Source organism: Macrobrachium rosenbergii, chromosome 4, assembly GCF_040412425.1.
Source record: "Macrobrachium rosenbergii isolate ZJJX-2024 chromosome 4, ASM4041242v1, whole genome shotgun sequence".
NCBI classification, from domain to species: domain Eukaryota; kingdom Metazoa; phylum Arthropoda; class Malacostraca; order Decapoda; family Palaemonidae; genus Macrobrachium; species Macrobrachium rosenbergii.
The window spans coordinates 18,212,927-18,232,500 of NC_089744.1; the positions used below are offsets into that span (position 1 = coordinate 18,212,927).

General features: G+C 36.9%; 2 protein-coding genes across 2 annotated transcripts in view; one reads left to right on the forward strand and one right to left on the reverse strand.

The window, feature by feature from the left end:
* LOC136830686 (uncharacterized) overlaps positions 1 to 19,574 on the forward strand; it is a 112,848-nt gene that overhangs the window by 63,357 nt on the left and 29,917 nt on the right. The window lies entirely within an intron of this gene.
* LOC136830690 (uncharacterized) lies at positions 9,311 to 16,786 on the reverse strand. Its single transcript, XM_067090411.1, has 4 exons — positions 16,579 to 16,786; positions 14,261 to 14,976; positions 11,673 to 11,831; positions 9,311 to 10,100 (listed from the first exon to the last, which is right to left on the reverse strand). Exons 2-4 carry the CDS (start codon positions 14,966 to 14,968, stop codon positions 9,975 to 9,977), a joined length of 993 nt encoding a protein of 330 aa, XP_066946512.1. The 5' UTR covers positions 14,969 to 14,976; positions 16,579 to 16,786; the 3' UTR covers positions 9,311 to 9,974.

Genomic DNA, 19,574 nt, shown 5'->3' on the forward strand with positions numbered 1-19,574 from the left:
GAGACAGAAAATTATGTTTTAAGGTGTCGTGGAAGATTAGCGGACAATAACAGAAAATTGTGTTTTTTGGAAGAGCGCTCATAGATCATAGAAAAACTTGGTGTGAAAAGTGAGACAGAAAACTGTGTTTTTAAGGTGGCGTGAGCATGGTGAGATTAGCGGGACGATAAGTTGGTGGCGCTCACAGATCAAAAAGCCCTTGGTGGTGAAAAAGAGTGAGACAGAAAATTGTGTTTTAAGGTGGCGTGAGCACGTGGAGAAGATTAGCGGACGGACAATAAAAGTTGACAGAAAATTGTGTTTTTAAGGTGGAGTGAGGCGTGGAGAGATTCATAGATCAAAGTCCTTGGTGTGAAAGAGAGTGAGACAGAAAACTGTGTTTTTAAGGTGGCGTGAGCATGTGGTGAGATTAGCGGGCGATAAGTTGGTGAAAAGCGCTCACAGATCAAAAGCCCTTGGTGGTGAAAAAGAGTGAGACAGAAAATTGTGTTTTTAAGGTGGCGTGAGCACGTGGAGAGATTAGCGGACAATAAGTTGGCAAAAAGCGCTCATAGATCAAAAAGTCCTTGGTGTGAAAGAGAGTGAGACAGAAAACTGTGTGTTTTAAGGTGGCGTGAGCATGTGCGAGATTAGCGGGCGATAAGTTGGACAGAAAAGCGCTCACAGATCAAAAGCCCTTGGTGGTGAAAAAGTGAGACAGAAAATTATGTTTTAAGGTGGCGTGAGCATGTGGAAGATTAGCGGACAATAAGTTGGCAAAAAGCGCTCACAGATCAAAAAAGCCCTTGGTGGTGAAAAAGTGAGACAGAAAATTATGTTTTAAGGTGGCGTGAGCACGTGGAAGATTAGCGGACAATAAGTTGCTCATAGATCAAAAGTCCTTGGTGGTGAAAGAGAGTGAGACAGAAAACTGTGTTTTAAGGTGGCGTGAGCATGTGGCGAGATTAGCGGGCGATAAGTTGGCGAAAAGCGCTCACAGATCAAAAGTCCTTGGTGGTGAAAGAGAGTGAGACAGAAAACTGTGTTTTAAGGTGGCGTGAGCATGTGGCGAGATTAGCGAGATTAGTCCGGACAATAAGTTGTTTAAGCGCTCACAGATCAAAAGCCCTTGGTGGTGAAAAAAAAGAGTGAGACAGAAAATTGTGTTTTTAAGGTGAGCGTGAGCATGTGGCGAGATAGCAGGCAATAAGTTGGTGAAAAGCGCTCACAGATCAAAAAGCCCTTGGTGGTGAAAAAAAAGTGAGACAGAAAATTGTGTTTTAAGGTGGCGTGAGCATGTGGCGAGATTAGCAGGCAATAAGTTGGTGAAAAGCGCTCACAGATCAAAAGCCCTTGGTGGTGAAAAAGAGTGAGACAGAAAACTGTGTTTTAAGGTGGCGTGAGCATGTGGCGAGATTAGCGGGCGATAAGTTGGTGAAAAGCGCTCACAGATCAAAAGCCCTTGGTGGTGAAAAAGAGTGAGACAGAAAATTGTGTTTTAAGGTGGCGTGAGCACGTGGAGAGATTAGCAGGCAATAAGTTGGCGAAAAGCGCTCATAGATCAAAAGTCCTTGGTGGTTTAAGGTGGCGTGAGCATGTGGCGAGATTAGCGGGCGATAAGTTGGTGGCGGCTCACAGATCAAAAGCCCTTGGTGGTGAAAAGAGTGAGACAGAAAATTGTGTTTTAAGGTGGCGTGAGCACGTGGAGAGATTAGCGGACAATAAGTTGGCGAAAAGCGCTCATAGATCAAAACTCCTTGGTGGTGAAAGAGTGAGACAGAAAACTGTGTTTTAAGGTGGCGTGAACGTGGCGAGATTAGCGGGCGATAAGTTGGCGAAAAGCGCTCATAGATCAAAAGTCCTTGGTGGTGAAAGAGAGTGAGACAGAAAACTGTGTTTTAAGGTGGCGTGAGCACGTGGAGAGATTAGCGGACAATAAGTTGGCGAAAAGCGCTCATAGATCAAAAGTCCTTGGTGGTGAAAGAGAGTGAGACAGAAAACTGTGTTTTAAGGTGGCGTGAGCATGTGGCGAGATTAGCGGGCGATAAGTTGGTGAGAAGTGCTCACAGATCAAAAGTCCTTGGTGGGGAAAGAGAGTGAGACAGGGTTGGTTAGATGGGATAGAAGGAACTTAACATACATGCAGGACAGAGATGAGTGACTCCGTACATAAAGAGGTGTCTGACACGCTGCTGAGGGTCCTTTCTCCAAGCATCTGAAGCGACTGGTGTTGTGGACGTATTTGTGAGCGCCCGCACGAGCGCATGTGTCTCTGCAAGGGTATAAACACTTACAGAGAAAGAGAGCTCTGGTGAACACCTTTACGTGAAAACTGGACCAAGGAATGAGGAATCGAAGATCACATGTACACACCACATACATACATAATGCATGTACATTCACACTGCTCTCTCATGTGACCTTGGTTTGAAAATAGATTCTAGCAAAAAACCTTGATATTTTTCTCTGTGCATGCACCAGGAATATTGACTTCCCCAACAACTACCATAAAGGAATACCTGTTTCCTAGTGTTTATTTGTTTTTTCTTAAAAGTGGAAATCAAATCGTCTGTCAACATGCTTACCAACCGGTTTTCTTTTCGTTTCATGTATCAAAAACTAACAGATAAAACTGGCGTGTTCTCGCATGATTACAGCGTATGAACAGTTTGCCTTAAAAGTTCAGGTACGTTTGCATAAACTGAATTTGTTTGTATCCTTGTTTTCCTTCCTGGTCAATGACTTATAAGTAGAGGGTTAATACTCTAAAATAAGGATACGGACCCACGGTTTTAGAATGAGGTTTAACAATGCTTCCATATTGGGATCTGAGTTTACAAAACATTTTTTTCCGACTTTGTAATTCGCCTAGACCGCCAAGTCATGAAACGACATGACTTTATGTGATCTTGTATAACCTGTCGTGATCAAACCATGGCTCACGAAGTTATTCCCTTGAAAAAGAACTCTCTCTCTCTCTCTCTCTCTCTCTCTCTCTCTCTCTCTCTCTCCTGAGACAAAATTCTGTTATCTGTGTTCCCGGCAAACACAGCAAATGTTACTTATTAAAACAGTGGCCTTCAGACGGGACGTCCTAAAATAATTCGTTGACTGTTTAGAAACTTTTTCTGAAATGCCCCGATTGTGTTCACATGTACGAAAGAATTATTTGTCATTCATTAATGCATATGTGTGTGTATAAATATACTGTATATATATATATATATATATATATATATATATATATATATATATATATATATATATATATATATATATATATATATATATACATGTATATATGTACAAAGAAGTTGCATAAGAAAGAAAATGTGCCCAAATAATATAAATACACATATATATAAATATACTCACACTCATATACATATATATATATATATATATGTGTGTGTGTGTCTGTGATTGTGTGTATATGTATACATAAATACATATATGTATGTATATACTTAATCATATACAGTATATATATATATATATATGTGTGTGTGTGCGTGTTCGTGCACGTGTTAATACTGATTTCCATACTTCTCGTGAGTGACTAAAATCCACACACAACCTTAGCGTGCGTGGTTCGAATCCTTACTCAGAAGTTTTCTCTGTTTGTTGTTGACATTTGTCAAGGCCCATAGTGATGAGCGTATCAAGAAACTTAGAATGTCATATGCATGAATATATATATATATATATATATATATATATATATATATATATATATATATATATATATATATATATATATATTATGTACAACATATGCTAATCAATCTGGTAATTGGTTGACTCTGGTTCGCAATCCTGACTACTTAGTAGGTTCTGAAGCGGAACTATTTTCTGTCTCAGTGACAAAGTTCTAAGAAAGGATTCCCTCAGAGGAAGATTAATCCTCGGATTTATCACTCTCATCTTTTTCGCAGAATTGTAAGAGACAGCCCCCTTGCCCTTGGTTTAAAGATATCCGATCGTTTTTATTGTAAAACTAATGAGAATGATTTATCTGTTTGCCTTCTAGCTTTGGATCCGTTATTGTACTTAACAATATATATATATATATATATATATATATATATATATATATATATATATATATATATATATATATATATATATATATATATTTATATATATATATACTGTATATATAGCATATATATATAAATTTATATATATATATATATATATATATATATATATATATATATATATATATATATATATATATATATATATATATATATATATATATATATATATATATATATAGAGAGAGAGAGAGAGAGAGAGAGAGAGAGAGAGAGAGAGAGAGAGAGCAATCTGAATTTAACTAACTTCATTAAGGAAACGGCTGTAAGTAAATTATGTTAGCACTAATAACATCATGGCTTGTGGATAATATGTTAATGGCATTTTGTCTAATAAAAAACTAAAAACTAAAGGCATAAACAGTTCAGTAATTGATTTTTCAGTAGAGAGAATATAGTTTGTAAGACTGATGTGATGAACGTCTTTACTGGAAAGGCGATAATTTCAATATTACCGTATACTGGATCATGATTTTTGTGTTATATGAGTTTTGCTCAAAGAATTTGTTCATACAGAACTAAATTTAGGTCAGAAGAATGAGGTCTTGTTTAAATGATATTCAGTTAATAATACCTACAGTCTTTATATAAATTATATACCTATATATAAGCTGTATGTACATATACATATATGCAAATTTACAACGAAAGAATAAATGAAAGAGAATCTGTAATAAACCTCAGCCTTTCCAAGTCTTGTTGAATTATCCACCAATCTTTGGAAGGTGTCGTACATTCATGACGTCAGCAACATATGAAAAAATGAAAGCGTATTAAAAAACAGAAACAACGACAGGAAAATAAAAATGAAACAGCTTTCAAACTTTTACCACAATTTTCATGATCAAAAATTATAACACTGAAGAATCATATTTTTGTACGCACACACACATATATATATACATATATGTAAATATGCATATATATGTGTGTGTGTGTGTGTGTGTATAAAAATATGATTATTCAAAGTTATAATCTTTGATAATGAAAATTATGGTAAAATTTTGAAAGCTGTTTCAGTTTTATTTTCCTACCGTTGTTTCTGTTTTTTAATACGCTTTATTTCTTCATGCGTTACTGACGTCATGAATGTACAACACCTTCCAATGACTGGTGGATAATTCCACAAGACTTGGAAAGGCTGAGGTTTATTACAGATTCTCTTTCCTTATTCTTTCGTTTTGTAAGACATGATGGAGAGATAGTTTGTTTGCAATATTATCATTTTGCCTTTCCTTGCCGATGTTCACTTTTTTATCTTTTTTTTGGTGGCAAGTGATCTTTTTCATCGTCACTTTACTGTTTGGCTTATCTACACACGTTTAAGATGGTAAAATATGTAATCAGAGTTTGTCCGTACGTTACTGGTCATTCTTTTTGTTAGGAAATTGACAATCAAATCCTTTCTCTCTGTTGGGGCCTTGATTCCTAATACAGATTTATCGACTTCACGTCTTAGGCACCATATCTTGGTTTGTGGGGCTGACTATTCTCTACTGAGCATGCAAATTTCAGGCTACATTGATCATCTGTCGCTTATCTTAGTGTTGGTGGTATTGTTTCTCATTACAGTGAATCACATTAAATATAGGTGCATGAGACGTTTGTGGGCAGGGCAAGCCCTTCGTTGGGTGAGTCGGTAGAGCTTCGGACTGTCACTCGATGGGCCAGAGTTCAATTACCCCGGCCGGCTGATGAAGAGGTAGAGGAATTTATTTCTGGTGATAGAAATTCATTTCTCGCTATAATGTGGTTCGGATTCCACAATAAGCTGTAGGTCCTGTTGCTAAGTAACCAATTGGTTCTTAGCCACGTAAAATAAGTGTAATCCTTCGGGCCAGCCCTAGGAGAGCTGCTAATCAGCTCAGTGGTCTGGTAAAACTAAGGTATACTTTTTTTGTGGGCAGGGCAGCCGATCGAGACTACGGTCCACCCAAAAGCCAAATCAAGTCCTTCAAAGAAGGCATCGTGCTTACCCCCATACAAATGGGGAAAAAGTACGTTAAAAGAAGAAGAAGAAGACGTTTGTAGGTAGGGGTAACAAAGGACAAGCTCTCTCTCAATTACTATTCTGAATTATTTAATTTTTTTTAACAGAATGCCGTGCTGTGTGACATCCTATAACAAACAAGCATCATTTATTTACCGGTTCTCATTTTTAAGAATCGTCTGGCTATTAAATGTATATATATGTTCAAAGAATGCACTTAGTACAGTCTCCTGCAATGACTTAAGCATGTTAAATAGTATGAGAAAAAGAGACAGACAGACAAACGGACAGACACACAGACAGAGACTTAGATAGTAAAAAACTTCAAGTTAATAAAAATTATCTTTAGTATACTCTACCTTTCCCGTCCTCATGCTGCTCTATTAGCAAGAACCCGTGCTAAAGTAAGGCTAGCCTAATATTAATAAAACATCCTAATATTAGGAAAATCCTAATAATAAGCCGCGTGAGTTTTTTTTTTTTTGCGAAGCTTAAAAAGTTTATCGGTCATTTTGAAGTAAACAACATCCCTGCCGTTACTAACACATACTGGAAGGGGAGTAATCGAACACAATGCAATTAAATCTGAAATAGCTTTGATTTCGAACCATTATTTACTATTCCAGATATGTTAATTCGGCCTTCGGTTGGTTTGGGACATTCAGTTGTCTTACTCGCTGGCCTTGGTCTAATAAAATGTATAACAGGAATATTCCAAATACGTCTCTTCATCCACTTCGCGATTCCTGAAAGCAGCGTGCTCATTCGCACCATAGAAATTGGAATTGCCTGCTTCACATGCACATGTTAACACGTGTAAATCACCAAGCATGCAACTTAAGCAAGAGCCACGTGTTTGACATTTTCTCACCTGAGTAATATTATATATAAAATTTGCGGAAGGTAATCTATCGCTAATCTGGACAGATCTTTGAAATTTAAACATTGTTCGCGCAAGATATTACATCCGCCTTTGATTTAAAAAGCCTTCTCACAGCATGACATCTCCTGAATTATGAATAGAACAGAAAATAAAATGGCAGCAAATGCCTAGCGTGAAGAACATGTAGTGTAAGTGATCAATCTCACAATTAGAGAGCAAAGCTTGCTCAAGTGACATTTTCCTTCGATTAACGGACTCGATTACTTTCATATTCTATCTTGACCACACGTTTGAGTGTGCACATGCACTAATAATTATATATACGATATACGTACATTCTCCTGAGCACGAGCGCAAACATAGGCACACACATATATACATACATATGAAAAAAAAAAAAAAAAAAAAATATATATATATATATATATATATATATATATATATATATATATATATATATATATACATATATATATATGTGTATATATCTATATATATATGTGTGTGTGCGTGTGTCTATGTCTGTATGTGTCTGTGCGTGCTACATTTATGTATGAATCTTACCACGCGTAGGTATGCTATTAAACATACATGTTTGCATACAAAATGCATTCACGAGAACGTGATTGATAGTCTTTCGATAAGGTAAATCATTGAACCTGGTTCACCACAAGCACATAAGTTCTTCGCACCATTTCTCCTTTTGGATTTTTCGTCAAGCAGCACGAAGGTCGATCCGGAATCCGATTCCTTATTCTACAATAAATTGTCCTTTTCGTGCTCGACGCACGAAAGCGATTTTGTCGATACCGGAGCACTTTCATTCTGGAGCAAACACGTTCTGGCTTCATTTCGAAAGAGGTACGCAAACAGACTTGCACGCGACGTTCCCTTTAAATTTTCTGTGGACTCAGGACTCTAGTTTCTTCTGCAGGGAAGTTTTTAAGAGTCGTATTTGGCACCGTCTATTGTTTGGGCGGGTCTGCTGCTATTTTTGGGCAAAAATCCCACACTTCTTCAGGCTCTCTTCTTTCTCCTGTCCTGTTCAAGCCGGGCTGCAAGAACATCAAGGGCGAGCCATACTTCGCTGTCTTGGAGATGAGGCTCGTTCTTTTTTGCCTTATTTTTACTGCTGATCTTCCCGTACTTTCTTTATTATTTTTTACTCTTTTTCATGTACGAAAATACGTTTAGCATAGCTATGGCTTCTTTCACTTGTTCCATAGAAATATGTGGAAATTATGAAAAATATTAATGATAATATTAATGATAACAATAAAATCCGTTGTAGTATAACGCGATGGCGTTTTCTGCAAAGGGTGTTCGTCTGCAATTTAGCGGTTAGCGAATGAATGTATCAGTAACCCTTGTGATGTTTTTCCCCGTGAACCAACCTTCTGTCTGGGGAAACGGCTAAATGTGGATTAATACATTCATATATATATATATATATATATATATATATATATATATATATATATATATATATATATATATATATATATTACTAAAAGGTCCTCATTCGAACTGGATGGTTTTCTAATGGAGTATTTATTCAGAAAAGTTACAAGCTTTCTTGGACAAACAGTCCACATTACCTGATAATGTGGACTGTTTGTCCAAGAAAGCTTGTAAACTTTTCTGAATAAATACTCCATTAGAAACCATCCAGTTTGAATGAGGTCCTTTAGTAATTCTAATGCACAGAACAATTGTGCATGTGATAAAGTTAATATATATATATATATATATATATATATATATATATATATATATATATATATATATATATAAATATATATATATATATATATATATATATATGTGTGTGTGTGTGTGTGTATATATATATATATATATATATATATATATATATATATATATATATATATATATATATATATATATATATATGTATATATCACCGAAGCTCAGTGGTTACTGACTTAGCCTTGCAAGCAATGGACCCGTAATCGATTCCATGAGGGATAAATATCTTTGGGGCTGTTTCTGAAAAATCCAGTGCATTTCTGCTGACGCAAGCAATATCTAACATTCCTCATATATATATATATATATATATATATATATATATATATATATATATATATATATATATATATATATATATATATATATATATATATATACTGTATATATGTTTGTGTTTGTATGTGTGTATGTATGTATGTATATGTATGTGTGTGGGGGGGCGTTCTTCTGCTAAGTATTCTTGTATTTGCGTATTATTTGCATATTAGTAAATATGCAAAGACGTATAGCATACACTGACACTCTTGTATTATATTGTGATATTCAAAAGTTTGCAATAACTATGTTAACAGTCAAAATCCAGTATTCCCGACATTATTTATTCACAATTTACAATAAATGTTAGAACTACAAAACATCAATATATTCTATTGACAAAATACATTAACAAACATATCTGTTTCATAGGTACTGAGTAAAATCTGTATACAGTCATAAACAAAAGCCACGTAACGCCACACTGCCACAGTTCAGGAAAATGAAGAATTGCTTTACTTAGATAGTTCTCGAGTCTGAACTATTTTTTTTTTTTTTTTTTTGCAAACTCCAAGATCGTGGTGACAACACTTTAGTTGGTGACTGTACAAGACCATTTGCTTAAGTACAAATATCAAAACCTAAAAATTATGCATTTTTTGAACCACTTCAAAATACCTCAGGATCGGGCGTCAGTTCCCCTCCTTTTTTTTTTTGGTGACTGTACATTAAAAGTGTGTATGTATATTCATATGTATATGTATATGTATGTATATTCATATGTATACATATCTACGAGTAGCAGGACTCACTTGCTACTCATTCTCTATTTACATTTGTATGCATCAAAGTGGGCCAAGGGACTACTGTCACTTCCAGCTTGGCTTCACACAAACTTGAAATGGGGGGTTAAAGAGCTCTTCTGTGGGTAACTGTACATCACAGGTGTAGAAAAGTGAATGAATGAGTATCTGTGGCATCTGTTGTGAGTCCGTCACATGGCAGCGTGGAAATAGGGCGTTGTGTCATTCAGAGATTGATCGAAAGCACTGTTGCCACCGTGAACTCCCAGATGAAACGGGACGAGTATGAACATGTACACGACGATCACTCCCATGAGCTGTCGAGGGAAGGAAAAACATCATGTAAATAATACTTAGGAATTGAACGAGTATAAGATTTTTTGACATCTGAGGAAAAAAATTGTATTTTTCTTGGATTATATAGAGAAGCTAAATCATAGATTATTTTGGTGAGGAAAGAAGCGTTTTCAGTCAACTGACCTAAAATGAAAAATATAATAACTGGAAACTGTTAAACGGTTGGAGTTGATATATCGTCCAAAGTTGCAGTGATGTAGTGTGAAGCAGCTATTCTAAATATTCAGAAAGGTAAAAATGTAATCTGCCAAGACTGATACAAGAAAAGTACAAGATAGACATTGTTTGACTGTTCAGTATTAACAGAGTGGTAGCATCTAAGGATAAATGAAGGAAAGAGAAAACTACTGTACAATTCACAATATGAAGAAGATGCCTGAACTCCTATAACTATCAAATTAAACAAAATAAGTGTGGGCTCAAGAATCACCTTGGAAACACTCATAAATACAACTTAAGGTTCAAACATCCGGTGGAAGGTACAAATATTCTAGAATATGCAAGTTGCACCAATTTTAGAGGCACTGCACAATTCTTGTAAACAACCTTCAGATAATATTCAGATCACCAACTTGGAAACTACCTGCGCCGAGTGATCTAAGCCACTCTGCCGACGGCCAGAACAAAGATTCATCACCTTCTCACTTGAGATTTTTAATTAATGCTCTCTTCACTTTACCTTGGAACATTGCCTTCCTTCACTTTACTTCGGATCATTGGTTGTAAGGGAGTTTACGAACTGCAAAAATTTTCTGAATTGGTTAATATGATATACCTTCAGGATACGTCCCTCAGCAAAATTTTGGAATAGGTTTCAAAAGACAGTTGGACTGTTATTCGAAAAATCAAAAACCCAGGAAAAGGCGATAATTTACTTGATGGGTGTCATCATAGATTTGTCTCTATTCAGGATTATGCATATAGGCCAATTTGTGTACTTCCTTCACCATCTCAAATAAAAGTTCCCATTGCCCATGGTATCTTAATGAGCAGGTTTTTCATAGCAAGGAAGGAGACATCTACCGTTCGGCAGCGTCGCTCACCTCATAAATAGGACCTTAAATTTTTTTGTGAATGCATTCCATTTGTCTAAAGGAAACCAGGGTTACAGAAAAGTTTGAGTTTGTTACAATTTTTACCGGTACAGATTAAGGTCTATACGCTTTTATCTTTAATATTTCTGGAGGAGCTTTTTCGTCATAAGTTGGATAATAATAATAATAATAATAATAATAATAATAATAATAATAATAATAATAATAATAATAATAATAATAATAATTGGAGAAGCACGTAAATCTCTTGAATGACTAAATGAATGTATAAGACCAATGTAAAGAAGAAACCGGTAAGTAAAAAAGAAATAAAATTAAAAAACAAATACGTAACTTACAAACTACAGTATATAAACGCTGCTATGCACGAAACAAGAATCTGTCGTCAATAAATCTATCCAAGATTCGAAAAACAGGCGATTCTTGAAAAATCAGTTAATACAACTAAAAGCAAAGAGTGCGACATCTATCTATTACCTTGAGAAAATTGGTCTTGGTCACGACGAAGAATCCCAGGGCCGTATAGGCAGGATCGTGGAAAAAAAGTTGAGCGTTGAAAGCCGTGAGTTGGTCGGTGGCCAGGCGAGGCGCCTCGTACGTCGGGAACTCCAGAAGAGGAAGTTTGATGCTGTTGTACTGTGCAAAATGAGAGGAAAGAAAGCTTAGTCATAGGTTGCCGAGTCGTACGCATAACAGGGTTCATTTGTATAATGCCTGCAAACAAGCGCACACTCACATCACACATACACACCCGCGCGCACACAAAACCGAGTCTTATTTGTAATCTTTTGTTCCAGTGTGTGTAAACGCTTGAAAATGACTTAGAGTAACAGATGAAAGATAAAAGATCTTTGAGTGCGACTTGTACCTCACTTGCGAACCAGAACGCCTCGGGTGTATTTGTATAAGTGTGTTTGTGTTCCCATATCCAACTGATATGACAATCGAATCCATTTAGGGAATTAGATATTTACATCAGGGATCCGAGGTTTATCTCTATTAAGCCGTGCAACAAATCAGGATTGCGAAAAAGATTGACATCCAACTCCTCCTTGTCTAATTCAAAGAAAGAACGTAGTTTATGTCACAGCAGGAGACTCTTCTCGCCTTGAGAATCAATACAAGCACAAGGGAAAGACAGCCGAAGCTGTACGGGTGACAAGCGTAGGCACCAGTAACGCATTAGTCACGACAAAAGAATGGAGACAGAAGATTTACAACCAAGTCTGTGGCAAAAGCGAACCTTAATAAGGAACAGAAAAAGAAGAATTACACGTCCGCGTTAGCAAATAGCGATTGCTAGTACAGTAACTTGTGGTAATGGGAGGAAGGTAACCTTGGGGTTTCAAGATGTCAATATCTGTCACGTAATAAGTAATTACTATCTAGACGTTGTATGTTGTGTTCCGTGTTGAATGAACTCGGTCTGCGTGTCCAGAAACATTAAGATATGTGACACAAACGTGTGGTTTGCAAAAACTTGAATATTTCAGTTGCAAAGACGAATATCGCATTTTGCTTTATAGTTTAGAGCCAACTTTTAACAAATAAATTTTAGAAAATCAAGTATTATTCCAGAATTTAATGAGAGTAAAAATATATGTTTTTCTATCGACACATCTTTTATGTTAAAAGTTTGCACATCAAACTTGACTTTGATAAAGGATTTCAAGTAACACATGAGACAGTCTGCAGCTATCATAAACACCAACAATCGTAAAAAAGTCATAAAAATGTTTTTCTTTCTGTAAGTAACTTATAACAGAACTTATCAGCAAAACAATACAGAAGAAACAAAATATGTCTTATGATCACCGTTATTCTGATATGTGAGGCATTAAAGTTTGAGTGTTGAAGATTAACTCTCAGTTATGTGTCCAGATCGTTCATGCTCCCTTGATTGTAGTACTGAAAATAGTAGGCATTTTATTTTGTCTTCATGTTGCCTAAACTTCTGATTTACATAATCCTTAATGAAGTGGAGTTTTAATTAGAATGCGCGGGATTATCAAATTTTGTTATAAGAGAAAAAATGTTTACCCAGAGTTTTCCGGTTTTACACTTGACACCTTTTAAGCAAATTCTATGATGATTTTACGTGCCGATGACCTTATATTAGTTGTCATGACATCTGTGCATAGTAAGAAATCAATCAATCAATCACATAAAGATGTGTTTTGGCAGATTCACACACACAAATATAACAAAGTAACAACATCAATATCTACAGTAAATAATAATTACAGTACAAATGGGAGGGCGCTGTAACTTCCAAGAAATACGAGGCTATACTGTTGCTATACTTGTATGGGATTCAGTCAATCCTTCGTCAGTATAAGAGTCATCTACTTTCCATTAGACTGACGTGCGTAGGGCACGTCATCTATAGTTATTCAGCATACTGAATAGCTAGTTACAGATGACTATAAACGATACAAAAAAAAGCCAGCATATAAATATAGGAGAAAGATTTTTTTTTTATTTATATAAGCACAATTACGTATTAATCTTCTGACGCATAACGATAACGATAATCAATCAATCATTTCAGATTTTTGTTGGGGGGAGGGGGCAAAGACGGTTTGGCCAGCGAAGCGAGCCTAATCTGCTGTTATTTTTTTTTATTTTGAGCTATTTTATGTGGTTTTTGAAGCCACATGAGCAAGGTATTTCAGCAAAATTTATATACTCCCACTACTACATGTTTTATCTCACCATCACTGGTAGCTAGTAGACAGACAAAGATCAAGAAACATAATATTTCTGAGAAATTTTATATATTTATGATTGCACATTTAAAAAGAAAACATGCTGTTACTTCTTGGGGCTTGGGGGTGAGGAGACCAAGTTGAGGCTTTGGGGCGGGGGGGCGGGGCAACTTGGGTCTTGGGCGGACCAAGTTGAGTCTTGAGGGGGCAGTTGACCCCCAAGTCCCCCCCCAACAAATGACGCCCCTGTGCATAATGTGTTGCAAAGTATATATGGAGTTGTGTGCCTGCATTTACTGTAGTAAGGCCCTACCAAAGTACATGGCGGGTGTAATGAACTTTTCTGATTTCCCTCACCTCATCAACAACAGCGCTAATGACGAACACCAGCGCCAAGAAGACACCGAAGAGCGAGGACATGTAGAGCAGTTCGGCGATGGCCAGGGGATTCCCCTGGACGAGCTCCCCCGCCAGCAGAGAGGAGACGATGTAATGATACATGTGCGGCGTGAAGCTGAAGAACACCTCCCCGGCTATGATGAGGATGACTGGGGAGGCGATTTCCACCAAGGTGTGGTTGTACTCGGCCAGGTGCCTGTGCCACAGCCGGACGTCCTCCAGGTGGAAGCAGTCAACCTTCTCCCCGGTTGAAGTGTCGGCCAGCTCTTGAACCAGCTCCCGGGAGCTCCGGAGGCACGATCTCACCGAAAGGCACACCTGCATGACGAAGGCCAACGGCCAGATCATGTAGATGCGGGTGTATATGTTCGAGAGGTAATAAATGAAACCCTTGACGTTGTGGAAAACGCCCTTGCCTATGTACTCGAAATAGAGGGTGACCTTCACGATGACGGCTAACGAGTTCAACACCCACAACGTGAAGGTCACCGAAGAAGCCAGTGGTCCGCTGGGGTGATGGAGACGGTTGATCTTTCGGAGGAGTTTGGCCAGCAACGGCGCCTCCGGGAGAGTCACGACCACCAGGGACACGTGCGCCAGCTGGAGGACGACCTCGGGCCAGACGTGGACTATCCACTTGCCAACTGTGTAGCTTCCACTGTGCATCAAGAGATCTGTCACAAAGGGAAACAAATTAATTTCGAAGAAATAACTATTTTCTTTAACTTACAAATTACATTAAGTTAAATTGTCTTATGGACTGAGCATGGATGAAAATATAGGACGTTCTTCTGGAGTAATTAAAAGGATCTTTTTATTACGGTAGGTGTTCCTTTTCTCAGCTGGGACTTGTTTTTACAATATTGCATTTTTTTAAATAGTCTTCATAAGATCAACAAGAGAATAATAACAAAGATTCGACAAGAGAAGTGATTTAATTAAAAATTTTCTTTTTAAAATTCGAAAACTTTGCTACTCGTGTACGCCCTTTCGAAATTTCCGCATGCATAACAGTTATAGAACTATACTGACAAAACTCAATGATTTTTCACACTAGGAAAACTAAGCTTCGACTACAATGAGAATAACGTACGCCAAGTTTCATTCAAACAACATGCTTGTAAATGTAAATTAAAAAGAAAACTACTTAGGGCAAGAAGCATTAAACCACTTTTCTCTGACAGTCTTTTTGAAAAAACTACCGATAAATTGCAAATCGAGTATTGTATTAATCCCCTTAAATCTTGTCTAATCAATAGTGTTCGACAACAGACCCTATAACCATGATTGTTTTTTATTCACATCAGTTTATGAATGATTGTTTCAGAAAAGAGACGCTAAACTTTAGGAATCTTCCTAAACACTCGAACAACTTATGAAGGCACATACAGGAATGATATTATCCCAAAATAATTTTTTCAAACACATATAAACATACCGCAGTCCACTACAGCCAAGGTAGCTTTCAGTCATTGCATTGATCTAAAAATTCCAATTCCCAGCTACTGCCGCTGTTTACATGTAAGTACTGTTTACGTGCACCAGCACTAACCGATCAATGCCTAATTGCAACGCAGTCGTGCAGTTCTCGCAATAAACAGATTTTCTGTTCGCGCGGCCGAATGGTTTATGCATGGTATTTCTCATGAATTTATAAGAAGAGGAAGGAAGTCGTGGGTAGACAGTTGTGAATATAAGATCTTTTGCGTGGGAAACCGTTCGATTGACAGCATTTGGACCCTGTATACACCTGCGTCTATATACGAACCAGTTGCACGTTTTCTGTACTTCGGTGCTTTGCGTCTGGTGTCAAATATAAGGCTGACTCAAGTAATTTCAACTTTGCGTGTTTATCATTAAAAGATCCATAATAAATTTATAAGTGTGATTAAGAAATAGCTTGGCAAGCTACACCTACAAATTCTTATTTAAGAATGTTAGATCCGAGTTTTACATATTCTTCCGATATTGTTTTATTCTGAAAGCACATTTTCTAGGCTAAAAATCTGCCGATTCATTTCATGGGAGTCCCCGTTCGCCTTTCCCCAATTTCTGTGGTTTTCTTGTGGTATAAACTATTTAGGGTCACGCCGAGCTACCTCTCCAGTGAAAACTAGAAATATGAAAGCTGGTGAGACTCTAGCACGAGGTACCTCTCCAGTGAAAACTAGAAATATGAAAGCTGGTGAGACTCTGGCAAAATCAGCACGATTTTAAATAAGTTAAAACTGTGGTTGTCAATTTCTCCAGACATAGATATAGAGTGAACCACCTACCGACAAGTTCAACCAAGGCCACGACGGTGAGGAGGACGTCGAGGGTGACCGAGTAGAGAGCTTTGAAGGAGAACCAAGTGAAGGGCGGAGGGTCAGGGTGCCAAGGCCTGCAGAAGGGCACGTGGCCCAGTACGCTGCCTATCTGGACCAGGCATCGTGCTCCCCAAGGGGCCTCCACGCCGTCGCGTCTTACAGGTTCGGCGGGCTGTGGCCTGTAGACAATAATAATAATAATAATAATAATAATAATAATAATAATAATAATAATGTTCTAACTTTGGAGCTTTGTGAGCAACAGTAATAATGCCGAATAAAATAAAACCCTTAAACTGTACAATATTGTGTAAGTATTGAAAGATTTTAGCAGACTCTTGAGCTTTCCTGAAACTCCTGTTTTATTCCTGAGAGAGAATATGATGAATGCAAAGGAATGTTTCTGATACCATTTACATGGCAGTCAAAGTTAAGTATACCTTAGTTTTACCAGACCAATGAGCTGTTTAACAGCTCTCCTAGGGCTGGCCCGAAGGACTAGACTTATTTTACGTGGCTCAGAACCAATTGGTTACCTAGCAACGGGGCCTACAGCAGCGAACCACATTGAAATGAATTTCTGTCACCAGAAATAAAACTCAGTATCTTCATTAGCGAGAAATGCTAGTGGACAACTCTACCGACTCGCCCAACGAGGAACTTACATGGCAGTCAGGCAGTTTCACGGTAAATCTGCGTCCCTTGAGACTGCCCTGACAGCCATATAAATAGTACCAGAAGCATTTCTTTGTATTTATTATATTGCTTTTGAAGAATAACGCAGGAGTTTCCGGGAAGCTTAGGAGTCTGTTATAATTTTTTATATGAGAACCTTAATTTTGTTTGTTGTAATATACCTTCAGTGCTCTATTTTTCAACGTATCATTTTACCTTTCATATTTATGTGCGTGATTTTCCGTCATTCGTTAAACACCAAATATGATTAAAAATAATGGTAGTCACTCATTAAGCCGTGATCATTATTCCAACACTGACAACGTGCACAAACTCATAAACCTATCTAGTCCATCATCCAGGCTTCCTAATTATCTTCATTTTCATTGCAAAAGGAGCGTAATGAGAAACCCTTCCCAAAGAAGAGAGTGTTTACTGCCGGTCTTAATTACTCAGTTTGTAACATTAACAAAGAATGACGTGTTTATACCAGATGTTAATTAAGCAATTTGCTTAGCTGTTTCGCAGAGATTAACTCAAACATAAACGCGAGTCTTCGGGTAAGAAACCTTTGCGCATGTATTCTGGAGAAGAGGAAGAAAAAGAACACACACCTACAGTCACGCGCACACGCGCACACACCTACATTCACATGGATTTTCTCATGTTGTCGACAATTGATCAGTATCCATAATGACCTAGCTGCTATCAATTAACAGTGATTTACAACCCCGGTAGTAGCGAAGGAATGTACCCTTTCCGAAGGAACTTTATATAATGACTGCGCACGTGTGGAAACGTCCGTCTGTAACGGTTGTTGCCTGTAACCAGTTACAACAGCCTCAAGTGGCGACCAGCTCTTGGAAACAGTCCTTGCTAAGAGCTACTTCGAATCTGCAATTAGTAGTAAATGGCGTTTACTTATACTTGGTTTTTTATCTTTAAGAAACTGGCTACTAACCAGATCCTGGCACTCTGCTTTTAATTATACGCGGAAACTGATTTTCTATTTCGCTATTATCATTAAATAAGCTTTATAAGCCTACTGTTATCATTTTCATGAAAGTGATTCAGATGTCTCTGGTTCACGTTGAAGGGTTTAATCTTCAGTGTTATAAAATGTACAGAACAATGTGGAGCCGTTTTAATGTTATTTATCTCAGGCCTGGAGAAAAGAAGTGAAAAGAAGTGTTGAAACAAAGAGGTTGTGAGGTGAGGAGGGGGATATGAACTGGGGGCGGGGATGGTGCGGAGGGGGCTACCTCGACTGAAGCGATAACCTTGGTTTTCCAAGAATGGGAACATTGCAAGAATAAGGGAAGATTATGTGACCAACGCCAAGTTACTTAGTAACACTTGATTATCTGCTTAATAATAAACAGAGATGTTATTTAAATCTCCAAATATTTTTTGTATTATAACTATAAATAATGAAAGGTGGCGGTACAGTTTATTTATCCTCAATGTGGAAATGTAAGGAAATGTCAAATGAATATTGAAACAATGTCTTGTTAACAATTTAGAATCATTCAACATCGAACTGAGATTTGGTAATATAGAATCGACCCGATGGCTTTTAGATGAAACACGAAGCAATAATGATGCAGAAAGTCTAAAATATTTCTAGTATTTGGGATGCATGACGGCTAATCCAAATTACAATACCGACATAATCCTCATCAGTAACTAACTTTATGAGGGATTTAACATTATAATGCGATCTAACTCTCTTGATAAGAAAGATATTCATTTTATTGAAACACTTTCCGATACATATATATATATATATATATATATATATATATATATATATATATATATATATATATATATGTATATAATATTCAATATATTTATATATATATATATATATATATATATATATATATATATATATATATATATATATAGTTTTAAATTACAGCTTCTGTTCCTACTCTGTGAATGTGATAGCGTAGGCACGTTAAGAAGTTTTAAAACCTTTCATATCAGGAGAATCATCATTAGGTTTTCCAAGAAGTCCAGTGGGATTGTTTCTAATTTTATTAAAAAAATATTCAGGTTTTCAAATAGTTTCTTTTTTCGAACGTGCATGAAATTAAACATTTTGTGATATAGATCCACTATTACGTAATCATCGGGGTCCTTTTATTACCAGGATTATTTTTCATTACAATAATGAAAGGTGAATAGTGAATAGGAAAAGTAGTTTAGTAGTGTCTCTTTACCTCTTGTGTCCTGTTCTGGTTATCTATTTATATTTAAGCATTGAACCACAACGATAACTT